At 37.1% G+C, this 14475-nt stretch overlaps 2 protein-coding genes across 4 annotated transcripts; both read right to left on the reverse strand.

Moving 5' to 3' along the window:
• Positions 1–1262: 1262 nt before the first annotated feature.
• On the reverse strand, positions 1263–2217 carry LOC121773535. Its single transcript, XM_042170410.1, has 2 exons — positions 2058–2217; positions 1263–1653 (listed from the first exon to the last, which is right to left on the reverse strand). The coding sequence occupies exons 1-2, from the start codon at positions 2140–2142 to the stop codon at positions 1421–1423; spliced, it is 318 nt and encodes a 105-aa protein (XP_042026344.1). The 5' UTR covers positions 2143–2217; the 3' UTR covers positions 1263–1420.
• A 1480-nt stretch (positions 2218–3697) lies between these two features.
• On the reverse strand, positions 3698–6751 carry LOC121773754 (transmembrane protein 184C-like). Of its 3 annotated transcripts, none has more exons than XM_042170673.1 (5): positions 6590–6751; positions 5188–5455; positions 4995–5117; positions 4350–4640; positions 3698–4157 (listed from the first exon to the last, which is right to left on the reverse strand). In XM_042170673.1, the coding sequence occupies exons 2-5, from the start codon at positions 5434–5436 to the stop codon at positions 3948–3950; spliced, it is 873 nt and encodes a 290-aa protein (XP_042026607.1). In that variant the 5' UTR covers positions 5437–5455; positions 6590–6751; the 3' UTR covers positions 3698–3947. The 3 variants fall into 3 exon arrangements, with proteins under 3 accessions (XP_042026607.1, XP_042026606.1, XP_042026608.1); XM_042170672.1 differs by having other exon boundaries at positions 5188–5459; positions 6590–6750; XM_042170674.1 differs by lacking the exon at positions 6590–6751 and adding an exon at positions 6366–6383 and having other exon boundaries at positions 5188–5459.
• Positions 6752–14475: the final 7724 nt, after the last annotated feature.

Raw genomic sequence — 14475 nt, forward strand, 5'->3', positions numbered from 1 at the left:
GAGTTGTTCAATAGTTCCTATTTGCTTTTTTATGCAGTTCAAAAGCTTCTAATATATAGGTCTTGGCATAGGGGTGGTGCCATATTGTGAACCAGAAGTGCTATTTTTGTGTGTTTCTGGTTTTATTTATTCATGTCCTAGGCTGTGGGGACATACTGAATTTATGATATTCTGTCTCAGTTTATTGTCTAATATGCAACTTCCCTGTGAATCCATCGTTTTATTGGATACAAGGTTTTCATTTGAAAACATAAAATCCAATCTGTGCTGACCATATTTTGCAATGTAACTGGGGAAACTTATTGGATTGCCAAGAGACGAAGTAACACTGCGTATTTTACTTTATAGCTTTCTTGTTCTTAGATCTCATCCTTCTCTTTTATGATGCTGAAGAGACCTTATGATCCTTCTACTTAAGGAACTCATGCATTAAAGAGACAGTCATAGAACGTAACTTGAAAATTTGGTATTCGTTTATACTGTAGTTGTTAGTAGCATCACTAAATTCGTAAGGTGTTTGCTCACATTTGATCCACTTCATTCAGTATATCCTAATCAGATATGCTTACTTTTCTACTGTTTTCATTACATAAGAAAAGCTTACTGGTAGTCTGGTACATATGCTTTTGTGATCTGCTCGTCTTTGTGTTTCCTATTTATGGAGCATCTCTCTTGACATTCATTTGTATAGAAGTGGTCATGTTTTTCTTTGTTTGTCTGGGCAGAGGACTTCATCACAAGATGAGGAGTTGGAATCGCTTTTCTCTGGCCTTCATATATGAAAAGTTCCGTTGATCTTCTCAAACTACAGTGTCTCGGCAAGTTGAAGTCGAACTATGTAGGTTGCTTCGAAGTGGAGAATTGGTGTGAATAGTTGGGGTATTAGCTCTCCTTGAAGTAAAAAGCGTGTCTTGCTGTTGTAATCTTCGACCTTTGATATTAGATGTGTTTACATGTAAATGTGCAAAGCTCGTTGATAGCTATCAGGGAGCAGATTCTCTACTGTGGATCAAGGTGTTGTGCACAAAACGACAGCGTCTTTGTAAGAAACACAGCGTTCTTCAACAAAATAACACTTGAAGAATGACAACTTCAAATCAAGTTCTATTTGGAAATCAATAAATTACACACTTAACATTATTCGCTATTTACATCATATGTTAACTCATTTGTTTGTGTCATGTTTTTATTAATTGAAGAGGATCAATAGTCCCCCATTTATCTCATAGATATATAAGTACCAACTAAGTCGCTCTTCATCGTCGATTGAACCTAATTGATGTACATTCATATTAGAAATCTGGAGTTACCGCCTGCAGATTCTCACAGTTCTAACAATAAGCCATCTATAAACTTGGCGTTTCATTTGAATACATGTCGTCGTTTGTGTAGAGTTCTTATAGTTCTCACAAAAAGCTATCTATAGACGGGAACGAATAAAAACTTTCCTCTTATCTTGTGTCTTAGACGGCTCTGGAGAAGCCTTCTCCTCCAGAGGCTCGTCAAATAAGCGTTTAAGACGCTCTTCGTCATCCTCATCCTCATTTCTAAATGCCGGAGCTATACTTTGCTGACGCCGGTCATTTATCTCTTCCACCATCACAAGCTTCTTCTTCGGTTGTCCCTTCACAATATCATATAGTTGCAAACCCACTGTGCAATCACACCACCATATTACATCACAAAACAAAGGTTAATCGATAAATTTAAACCAAGAAGTTAGTAAGTATCAATAATTTACTTCTCATTATGCAATAATCGAAATCAATACCAATTAGTTCAGATTTATAAGCTTAATTTCGATATTCAACATCAAATCGCAAAATTAGCTAAATAAGTATCAGTTAATTAACCATAAAGCAGCTCAAAATTCAGTGCACAGATCCAGTTAATCAAACCGTAGAAATGATAATAGTGAATTGATTAAACCAAATATAAACATTCAATATCATATATCAGGCGAATAACTGCTAATTAATCGAATCGAAGCATGAGAATTTAGGTATTATCACATCGTTTACAGCGAGGCATATAAATCGGTGAAAGGAAACATGAACCTTGGCTTAAGGCGGATTCAACGGCGAATTTGCCGGCGTTTATTAGTTTCGCGGCGGAGAATCGGCGGCCCTCCGATGGTCCCATCGCTCTTTCTTTGCTGCACACCTAATTATAAAATATCTCTGTGTTTCCTTATTAATATTGGGATTTGATGATAAAAATTTACAGACAATACTATCATTTTCGATCATTATTTATTTATTCAATTTGAAATATAAAATATTGAATTTAAATTTGAAAATTCTGGTTTGCATCCAATTCTCACATGTTCATTAGATATTGCTTCTAAATTAATCAAATTTCACTCTTAGAGCATCCACAGACCACAATGACGCCTAGCGCACCGCCTAGCCAAGCCCCGGCTCTAGGCGGTGCGCTCGGTGAACCATTACAACCGCCTAGCGGTTTTCCGAAAAAAAATCGCCTAGCACTAGGCGATATACGGGCGCTCGGCTATCCGCTCGGCGCCATTGCAGGGTCCGAATAGCCGAGCACATCGCCCAGCGGATGTTTTTGGTGCTTTGTGGTGCTGAACGAATCCGAGAAGTTTCGAGTAGGTGTCGATGCTGGCTGGCCGAAGAACTACACCAGTGATTTCAGCGGCACCAGCGGTGGTTCCCACGACCTCCCCGAGACGGCCCAGGTGATCCCCACCCCTCGTTCGTTCTCTCGCCGACCTCGCCCGGCGAGGCAAAAGCGGGCGCAACGGGAGGCGAGAGGGGTCGTCGGGGGTTCCCAGGAGGTCCAGTCGGCATCCCCCTTGGCCAGTCCACAGAGGATCTCGCCCGTCCACAAACGCGCGCTCAGATGGTCAAGGCGTTAGCCGAATGGCGGGCGGCGACAGACCCCAAGGAGAAGAGTTTTCTTCACGCATTGCTCGTGAGCATGCGTGACGATTTGAGTGGAGGCGGAGGCAACGGTGGCGACGGAGGCGGCGGCGACGGTGGCGATGGAGGCGGCGACGGAGGCGAGGAGTGAATTTTTTTAATTAATGTACTTTTTTTTAATTAATGTACTTTTTTGATTTTATTGTACTTTTTTTAATTAATGTACTTTTTAAAATTTTAATAGTATTATTAAATTTTCCCGTATCTGTGTCGTAAATTTAATTCCGTATGTTGTGTGATTGTTAATGATTTGTTTTATATAATTTTGAGTGATGTGGCTAGGCTATGACTGATTGTTAATTATTTGTTTTATATAATTTTGAGTGATGTGGCTAGGCTATGACTGGGCTATTTGCTTGTCTTGATGATGTGGCATGAGGATTTTTAAGGCTAATAATATGGTAGGAGGAGTTTGTGGCTAGGCTATTGCTAGGTTATTCCTATCGTGGATGCTCTTATAGTATGTGTTTTACAGAACAATTATTGATGATTGATTCATTTCACGTGGTTATTGCATCAGCTATATTAGGGTCTCGCTACACGGTTACCCGTGCTGAGTCAAAATATGTTTTTAAATGGCAAACGGAGAGAGTAGTTCAAATCAAACTATTACACATCTGATTTAAACCAATCTTGAGCCATCCAAAAATCTAAAATCGGGCTGGCAATTTTCATATAGCGTCATCAAATCTTGGGTATTTTTTCTAAATCAGTATGAAAGAGCACTTATCATAGCAGCATAACCTAGAAAATTATTGTCTAGAAAATTTAGAATATATATCTCCTCCAAAACAAATTTATGCGTCCGTCCTTAGATACAATCAATTACACATCTGTATGATAGTTAAAGTACTAACCATAGCCGTAAACACATCAAGCCGGAAAGATGCCTTGCTATTATCAAACGTACGATACAAGTAGAGCCGGAGCATTAATACACCATGGCGCTGCCGTATAAAAGGAACAGCACTACTGACGATCGCTCAAACTAGGCGTCTCTCGTTATTCTTTCTTCTTCTCTTCAGTCTTGACCGAAACAGACCCGGTGCGGTAGGGTTCAGCGCTATATGCGTATTGCATGAGGAGGGAGAAGAAAACCATCTCCACAATCACCAAGACGTTCTGAAGAGCTTCCTGAAGATGCTCGACGTCCAGCCAGAAGTGGTTAGATTTTATTATCCCAACTGCTACGAGAATATCAAGCATGATTCCCTGCAAATGGTAAAGTAGGTTTCACGTTCCATTAACTCATTATAAAAGTAGGACTCATTTCACTAACTGATTTTTTCCACTCACATTTCTTAAAACCCGAGACTCCAAAAAATAAGATGTCTATAGGCGGACAAAAGCATTCATTCACTTCACTTGCCTCAGCATAATAAAATTGGTTTATGAGAAACATACCTGCCAGAAACAGAAGAAGACAATGCCTTTGACACACAAGAATTTTGCAAGAGGTTTGTGAGGTGCCAACTCCTTTGCGAAAACGTGGTAAAACACAACAAGAGAGTACAGGGCCAGGGAAACAGACACATTCAAGATGATGGTGAATGTCCAGCTCAGCCAGCTAGGATACATATCGAGAAGCTGAAACGTTATCATCAAAACAGAACAAACAGGTCGGATCACAACGAATTGCAATGTCCAGTCCTTGAGAAGTTTAAGGTTTTTGTGGTCCAAACGAACAGTATGAGGCTGCATTCAAAATAGACATACATTTAGTCATGTAGAGACATCCCTTTCATGAATTCGGATTGGAAAAAAAAGAGAAAAGAAACAATCTCAAACAAAAATATCAAAATCTATCAGTTGATCCTTGTTTGCTGCGCACATGCTTCATCAAGAACAGGGCACAAGGGGCATTACTGTATAACCATAGCAGAGCCTTACAATCCTAGGACTTCCGGTAATAAACGTATTGAATCCTCATTTTGGGCTCTCTATTCCGCCATAACACAATTGAGTCCTTTATTTTATAAAAAAGCCTTCCATTTTCACACTAATCTCATTAAATGTTCTTTTGTACCAAGTAAATTTCGAATGATGTACCTGGAAAAGAGTCATTGGGAACGAGTGATGAATTTCTCGTCCTTTGATTTCATCCGGCACTATGTTTTTGCTGATGGATATGTTCAAGTAGGTGTACATCAAACTCAAAAACTTAGCCATGACCTACCAGTGAAGGCAAAGTTAGCATAAATTCATAAGACAGCAACTGAATCTCGAATGTTGAAAAACTCACCAGAGCCTCATAACATTCTTTGACAGAATCCAAGAAAGTGAAGAATGTCTCACTTCCTTTGATGTCCAACAGGCCAACATAAGAGTCAATAGCATATAACGGAGCCATGAGGACGATTATGACGATCGCCTTTTGTTCCTTGGGCTTCTTCCATGCGAGGTAGTGTTGGGACACTAGCTGTATCGAGAAGTGCAAACTGAGCATGACACACACGGTCGATCCCATCAGTGTAAACTTCCCTCGATCCATGGTGTGGAGGTATCTCTAGCTGGCTGACAGAATGTTACTACTATCAACTCTCGCATAGGTTTAATATCAAAAGCAATGAAATAAAAACGCGTTAGATGTTAAAATCATGAAGAAATTTGCAAAATTGGAATATCCTTGTACATGACAAACCTCAAAACCGATTCATTCATTGATCATCAATATCATTATAGATTATTTGGAATTTTAGCTTGTGAATACTTCAATATCCACATCGTACTTGTTGATCGAGGCACTCTTATTCATATCAGAAGACATATATAAGCTTTATAACTCAGCAGATTGCATAGAAAAGAGAATGCAAAGGAAAATTCTTAAAATGAAACATAACATGGTTCTTTCCCTGTCATTTCACTAAGGGGAGCATCTGCTGGTGATAGTAAAATTAATATCAATTTCAAGGGCAAATCGCAGGAAAAATCACCGAGTTTCATCAAACTAGTCGATTATATCATAACTTTGTCAATTTTTCTAAGTTGTCCTATAATCTCGGATTTGGGGGAAATTATGTATGATGTGGAACGCAGAAAATACTATGTGCAGAAAACCTTCGACTACTTAAACGACGTTGTTTAATCCACCTAGTCAGTCATGACTTTAAAGTTTCAAGATTGACCAAAAATTTGCAGATTCATGATAGCTGAAGTAGCTCAAAAGGGGAAATATCACAATTGATTCACAAATTTCTTGCAATTTATCAAACAATCTAATAGTACCAGTTTTTTGTCCTACTTCTTCAGCTAAATGGATTAATCAACGTACTAGTTTCAGGATTTAATTATTTGTGAGTTCATATTTCTATATCCAATTAGCACCTCACTCCAAACAACCCCCGGCAAAACGGAAAGCAGTAAAAAACCACAAAAATAAACTGAAAATCCTACAAATCCAATCAAACAACATAATCTTACTTTACGAGTTCGGAAAATCGCTACAGATCCTCTCTTACTTTGTAATTATAATTTGGATTGAGCATAATCAATTCAAATCTAAGATGAGAAAAATTGCTTAGCTAACATACACACAGATAACGCCTTCAACCTCAAGTCAGAATCAAATCAACATAAATTCAATGAAGTAGAAATCAGCATCCAAAAATAGAAAAAACTAGAGAGATAGAAAGGAGAAGACTTACAGTAAAACGTGGTGAATGGTTAAGGGGGAGAAATCGAGAAGAATTTTGTTTAATTTCAAATTCAACATTGAAGCTAGTGATTGCTAAATCATGAGTTTAGTGCCATCTGGCATTATTAGATTCATTGTTGATTTACTAATTATACTCTCTCCGCCCCAACCAAATTGAACGAGACTGTGAGTATTTCATTTTTTTATATAAAAATACAAAATACTTAATTATTTTTATTTTATTAATTTATGTACTTTACTCTCTCTTATGCATAAGATTTTGAAATTATCTTTTGCGAGGATGTAGTGTATAATTGAAAAATAAATAAAATTAGAGGATAAAAATTAAATTAAAATGAAAAATTTTAAGTTTACAATTAATGGTGAATCCGAATTTAGGCAAGCATGGCATTAGCTTAGAATAATACCTGGCTATTCACATGCCATGTCAGGTATATATTTAACCTAACTAAACTAATTTAATTAAGAGAATAGATCATCTAGAAGCATACAATCTTTTTTCAAAACATACTAAATTTAAATCAGTGAGTTTGGCATACATAAGTATATTATTTAGTTATTATTTCGCATATATAATTACTACTGGTATCACACCAGTTTCGATAAATGTTTAATACTACTAGAGTATTTTGTAAATGGAGAGTGCACGTCTCCTTTTTATTGTTTTGTAGTCCACGTAAATAATAATGGATCATGTTTGTTTGTAAATGGAGAGTGCACGTCTCCTTTTTATTGTTTTGTAGTCCACGTAAATAATAATGGATCATGTTTGTCTATTTAATGGGGCAAATTATAGAAAAAAAATCATGAAATTTAGTCAAATTCCAGTTCATTCTGCGATTTTAATAATCAATTAAAAAGGTCTTGTTGTTTGAATTAGTAATTCTCTATAATCCTACGACAAAGAAATCAAGTCACATATGTAGTATTGTTGATGTTTTTCAATCAAACAACGTCGTTGTTTTCTGTATGAATACACAACATCATTTACCTCAACGGCGGTGAGTCCATGTATGATTTTTCGGCTACCGCAAAAAAAATGTCCATGGAATAATTGCGAACAAATCAAATTTTATGGTTTTTCCGGCTATTTTTTAAAGTCACATGACATACCATAATTTTACCTATATTATGATATTTACCTGTAAGTAGCCATTTTAATATGCATTCAAAGTGATATCTATCCCCTTCGTCCCAAGTTAATCGATTCGTATTCGTTTTCAGAACCTCCAAAACTAAATGAGTATATATCGATTAACTTGGGTCAGAGGGAATGATTCGAAATGAATTGTGTGTACTAAATAAAGAAGTCTTCCAAATATGAAACGAAAATATCTCTATAGCTTACCCTTTTATCTTCTTTCAAAAACAAAACGATCAAGATTTACAAACCAAAAAGAGTCCTCAAATTAAAATTCTCCTATGTATATTAAACTATAATCACATACATATATATAGTAGTACATAATATACGTACATAATCATGAATTAATTCATCTGTACGATTTGAGAATACTCCCACAAAAACTACACATGATCGCCTTCCATGACTTGATATAAAAGGGGATGTAACAAAACCTAGTCGACGTCTTCATATCCGCCACCGTCGCGCTGTGCCGACACCTCGAGCACGTCCCCGCCACCGGCTTGCTCCGCCGCACGACGCTCTTTTGATCCACCAAGAAACAAAAACACACCATCAACTCTCCCTCTCCTTCTTCCTCTTCCTCTTCTTCTTCAAATTTGTGAATATGAGGATATATACATGTAAGTTTTTTCTCAATTGAGCAAAATAGCCTTTATATATAGTTACATTAGAAGCTAAAAGGATAAAAGAAAGTTGTTTGAAGTTTGGCGTTTAGTATTGTTACATTTTATATTGGATTAATTATAGACGATGTTATTGGTCTACACATTTTGCCGACCGACTTCAAGGAAAATAAATAATGGAATGTAAATTATAGTATTAAATTAAACTATAGAGTCCTGTATTTATCCAAGTATCTAACTATCTAAGAGCATCCACATCCGTGCTCTTACCAACGAGCACGGATATGGGTCCGGTCTTAGGCAAGAGCACAATACCCACATCCGTGCTCTTCCGCAAGGACGAGCACAAGGGTCCCACCATTCCATTATTCAATTTAAATAAAAACATTTCCACAAAATTAAAATACATTAAAAATACCCGAAATAATATTACAAATTACAAAAAAATTAAAAATTACATAATTAAATTCCTAAAAATAAAAATTGCATAATTAAAATACTAAAAAAATAAAAATTACATACTTAAAATCCTAAAAATAAAAAATACATAATTAAACTCCTAAAAAATAAAAATTACGTAATTTAAGCGTAAAAATGCCCCCGGGGAAGACTGGTCATCATCCGGCAATACCCTCAACGTTCTTTAGAAACCCCGTATCATCGCCACATGCGATCGAAGTTGTTCGGGGGTCATATTTGACCTATCGGCCAAATTGAGTTAGGCCAAAACCCCCCCACAACGAGTTGGTGGGGGGTTGAGGTGGCACGTAGGGAGCGGGAGCCGGTTCGGGAGCGGGGGCAGATGGAGTCGCGGCGCGACGGCGGTTGGCCGCCGCCTTCTTCCTTCCTTGCGGTTGGCGTTGGGAACCGCTCGGGCCGGCTTCGGGGCTACCCAAGTTAGCTCCGGCAAGTTGGTTAGCCACGTCTTCGGAGCCGGCGTCGGATAGGGATACCGACCTTGACCGTTTGAAGGAGCCGCTAGAGAAAGATGTTACGCCTCCCATATACTTCGCACGCGACCGCGTCCCCTGTCAAATGTTGAGGTATTTGAACGGCTTGTAGTTCATGGATTGGTAGGTCGATAAGGCGGAACTGATGATGTCGACCTCGCTCCGGTCGCTCCCCGCCGACCGCTCTTCCTGGAGGTAATACCCCTGGAACTTTTGAATTTCTTCGTTGGCTCTGTATATGGCGTTGCGCACCATACTCTCGTTGCGCTCGATTGTTCCAGTCGGCCGGTTTTCATTGTACCAGCGACAGATGCGCCATCAATAATGATCGCCGGATTGGTTCGTGCCAACCTCCGGATCTTCGGAGATTGACAAGAACGCTTTGAACAATTGCTCCATCTCCGCCGGAGTGTACGGTGTGCGGACACCGCGAGTAGGAGGAGTCGGATTTTGGGAGGGGCCGCTCGACCTCGCTCTAAGCTCGGGTGTCCACTCGTATTGCCCTTCGGGGGCATCTTCATCGTCGATCGGGTAAGGCCGGTAGCCACCCGGAACTTCCGAACCTTGGGTTTGAGGAGGGGCAGAATATTCCGTTTCCGGACTAGGAAACGATTGTGAACCGAACCAATCGGGGTTCCAACCGTGGGAGCCTGGTGGTGATCGCCATGGCCGGACATTGTTTTGTTGTAAGAGTAAGAGTGAAAGAAAGATTGAGAATTGAGAATGGAAATGAGAGAATTTAGATGAGAATTGTGTAGTGTGGTGTGAATTTTTGGTGTAGAAGTGGGGGTATTTATAGATGAAAATGTGTATTTTTGGGGAAAAAAATTGAAAAATAAATTAAAAGTGGGTAGAAAACGAATATAATTTTTTGGGAAGCAGAAATTTTTTTTTTATTTTTAATCGGATTTTTTAATTAAAATCCGATTTTAAAAAAAAAAATAATTGCTAACGGCTATGTCGTTGGCCAATAGGAAGCTGTCACATCGCCTGCTCGTTGGCACGGACGTGCTCGATGCATCGAGCAGCGCCGTGCCAGCAGCGGACAGCTCATCCGCGCCGCTGGCACGGACCGACGGACGAGCTTGTGCTCGCCTGCCTCCCCAGAGGCGGCTAAGCCGCAGCGCTGTATAGTGGAGAAGGCGTCTGCCCCGGGGTGGACGCTTCAGAGGGGGCGGAAGGCACATCGCCGGCTATTCGCCGAGGACGCGTCAGTCCTAGAGCGGCGCGGCGATAAGCGCGGCGGCCTATTGCGCGGCCGTCCGGCGCGGCGGTCGCCGGTTTTTTTGTTTTTTTATTAATTTCGATTTTTTAGAGAGGGGAAGATTGGATTGTTTCTGTTTGCGACCCGGACTGATCGAAGAAGCCCATTTCGAATATGTCTTGTTTGGAGACGATGGTTTGGTTTGGGGAGAGAGGTTGGTCGACTGTAATGGTTCTGAGCCATTGCAGGGGAAGAAGGTGAGAAGGAATAAGGGTGAAGAGAGCATGAATTTGGTGGAAGGTTTTTTACGGTGACAATCATGGAATATTTAGAAACAATAATTTTACCAAAAAAATGGAATATTGTTTGAAATGTTTTATTTGCAGGAGTATTTTATTTGTTTTTTTAAAATGTTCGTTGTATAATTTTCCTGTATCCATAATATAATGAATATTTGGTCTCAATACTTTTTTTAACTTTTAGTATTATCTCATTTTCTAATTATTTACAGTCAGATAATTTTAATTATAATTGAATTAAAATATAAAAAAAAGTGGCTAAAAAAAGTGTCCACTATTGCTGCAGACACATTTTTTGTGGGCGCGGACAAATAAGAAGTGGTTGTGGACAAAAAAATTGGCGGAGCTATTGGAAGTGTCCACCTTCTAGTAGATGCTCTAATTACCTCGTTTCCAATACAACGAATATTCGGTCCCAATTACCTCATTTTCTAATTATTTAAATTCCGATGATTTTAACTATAATTGATTGAAACTAAAGGAAAAAATTAAAATGAAAATTGGTTATAAAATTTCGGGGCTATGGGAAGTGTCCGCCCGTAATGGACACTCTAAGTATCTAACAACTAACAACCGAACTTTAATTAATGCAGCTTGTGTATAAAACGCTTTTTGGCACGTACACGTGTAGTAGTGTGTGGATGGAGAGAGAGAAGTGTGAAATTGGATTAAGAAGAACATAGATTAGACATGGGATGACTGCCACGAGTAATTTTAATTATTTATTGAGGAAACAGTCAACATAATTATAATTTTAATTATAAATAATAAGTACTAATGGTAAGAATAATTTACTATTAAGGAGGTTTGATAAGCCTATAGAGTATAGCCTCATGTAATCAACAAATATGCAGCTTACATCTGTTTTTCTAACCATTAATAAATTGGATGAAAAAAATAATTGACTACTCTTAGCCCTAATATTTTGTGAGATCTCATTAAAATGGACTATAGCTAAGGAGATATAAACTATATTCAATTAATGTTTGGGATCAAAGTGTCCTGTTAACTTAGTAGCAATATTTGGAATTCACTATTTAATACTACCCCATATAAAGGAGATATAAACTATATTCAATTAATGTTTGGGATCAAAGTGTCCTGTTAACTTAGGAGCAATATTTAGAATTCACTATTTCATACTACCCCATATAGTTATGCACTGTCAATAATCTTAATTGGTAGGGTTATTGATAGTGTGATGTCACTTGTCATATAATTATTATAAAATTGATTAAATAAGAAAGAACAAAAATAATTAAAGTGTTATTAATAGTATATAGATATTTTCAAAGAGCGGAAAAGAAATGTTACTAAAAAATGGAAATAGAATAATTTTCATTAAAATGAAAAGTAGACTATTAGTTGGACGGATATTTAATATGACTCACATTTTCCTTTTTCTGAAAATAATCTAATGAACCATTCTTTTTTAAATCGAATTTCATATGAAGTTGTAATTTTAGTTGATGATCCAAAATGCAATTTCAGTGAATAGAATAAAGTAAAATGATGTATGATGAAACAAAATTTATGACAATTCTCTTTCAGGTCATCCACTACGCTGTCTCTATACCGTCACTTAAACCATCCCTTAACTACTATTTGACCACTATTTGAGGGCCCCACTGTACTTTATTCCTCCATCCCTTAACTAAGGGACGGAACCTGCAACGCTCCGTCCCTTAACCATCCCTTATTCCGTCCCTTAATTACTATTCATTCAATTTCATTTTTTATTTTTTTTCCAACCCAATTCAATCAAAACAAACACACTTCATTAAAATTAAAATAACATTACAACATAAAATAAAAATACAACTTAAAATTTTTAAAAAAAAATAATTAAAATCTTAAAAAAATAAAAATGACATAATTTCAAATACAATTTTATATGTACATCCTTGAATGTTTTATGTTTCACTTTCGATGTGGGACAAAATCATTCTTGGATGTCTCTATAAAAGAGAAACAACCAAGAATGATTTTGTCTCACATCGAAAGTGAAACATAAAACATTCAAGGATGTCTCTATAAAAGAAGAACAACCAAGAATGATTTTATCCCACATCGAAAGTGAAACATAAAACATTCAAGGTTGTCTCTATAAAAGAGAAACAACCAAGAATGACTTTGTCCCACATTGAAAGTGGAACATAAAACATTCAAGGTTGTCTCTATAAAAGAGAAGCAACCAAGAATGACTTTGTCCCACATCGAAAGTGAAACATTAAACATTTAAGGTTGTCTCTATAAAAGAGAAGCAACCAAGAATGACTTTATCTCACATCGAAAGTGAAACATAAAACATTCAAGGTTGTCTCTATAAAAGAGAAGCAACCAAGAATGAGTTTCATAAATTCGCAAGCCCATCAAATATATGTGGGCTATTACGAATTTCTTGTATTTATTTATTTGTAAAAATTGTTTTTAAATATAAAAAACAATTTTTATAAATATAAAGTATTTTTTTTTAAATTCGATTTTTTTAAAAAAAAATTGATTTATTGCTTCAGCACGTGACGTCGCCCACTCGCGGGCCGGCGAGTGGGCGTCATGGCACTACGCCGGGTCGCGCCATGTCGCCTAGGCGCGTGGCGAGACGGCCCGTCGCTTGTCTCGGCGACACGGGACGCGGGATGGGGCGCGGGACGGGACGGGATGGGACGGCGAGCTGCAACGCGTCGTCGACGGACCCGTCTCTCTGGGACGGGTCGCGGGACGCCGGCGCGACGCGTAGTGGATGCTCTCAATTAATAGTTCAGTGGTAGTATGAGTTAATATAAAGATAACATTATTTAATAGATGCAAGAATTTGGCGAAGTGATTTGACTTTATGCAAAACTCTAATTATTCTTCCGGTGGGATAAATATTGGTGCAATTTATTAATTTATTTATTGAATAATCTACCTAGATACGTTGAGCAAGTTTTTGTATATGAAGTGAGGCGAAATATTTGACAATAAGGTTTTAAATTTCAAAGTGTTTTGCTGGCTAGTGATCATGTCGGTCCCACAATAATGTGTCTCGTAGTATTTAATTAATGTAACAATATTTATTATACTATATAAAATGAAGAATTATTTGTGTATAATATATCATATTAATATTTATAATTATAAGTTTGAATTTAAAATTTTAAATAGCATATTTTTTACTAATATATCAACTAAAATATTCATTTCAAATCAAAATATTAAAAACTATATCTATGATTTTTATAAAATTTTATATGTATGCTATAAATGTTAATCATGATATTATGATATACTTTGTAATAAAATAATATTTTTTTAAAATATTAAATACTCCTATTAGCTAATTTTAAGGGTCTATTTATAATTATACCCGCCTTGCTTGATCTTTCTTCTTAATTCCAAAGAAATAACATTTGCCAGACTACCAACCTTTTATTCAATTAATTGGTGTGTTTCATATTTAATTCAAAAGTCCATATTCAGGCATCCTTTTTCAATATAAAAATTCCTACCATTTCAAGCTCTAGTTAATGATACTAAAGCCAATGACCAATGATCATCCTTTTCAATCATGAAGTAAAAAATATAAATATAAATTAATCATGACTTTTTTTCATAGCATAAGAGAAAGCACTGAATATACAAATTAATACTCCTAACAACATTAAATAGT

This window comes from Salvia splendens, chromosome 17 (genome assembly GCF_004379255.2).
Source record: "Salvia splendens isolate huo1 chromosome 17, SspV2, whole genome shotgun sequence".
Taxonomy (NCBI): domain Eukaryota; kingdom Viridiplantae; phylum Streptophyta; class Magnoliopsida; order Lamiales; family Lamiaceae; genus Salvia; species Salvia splendens.

Excerpts from the sequence above, each read along its gene's own strand:
- LOC121773754 (XM_042170673.1), bottom strand. The coding sequence starts at position 5,436 with ATGGATCGAGGGAAGTTTACACTGATGGGATCGACCGTGTGTGTCATG. Across the intron at positions 5,118-5,187 it reads AAGAATGTTATGAGGCTCTG|GTCATGGCTAAGTTTTTGAG; the intron begins GTGAGTTTTTCA and ends CTTCACTGGTAG. Across the intron at positions 4,158-4,349 it reads TCTTCTTCTGTTTCTGGCAG|GGAATCATGCTTGATATTCT; the intron begins GTATGTTTCTCA and ends TACCATTTGCAG.
- LOC121773535 (XM_042170410.1), bottom strand. The coding sequence starts at position 2,142 with ATGGGACCATCGGAGGGCCGCCGATTCTCCGCCGCGAAACTAATAAAC. Across the intron at positions 1,654-2,057 it reads TGAATCCGCCTTAAGCCAAG|TGGGTTTGCAACTATATGAT; the intron begins GTTCATGTTTCC and ends GTGATTGCACAG.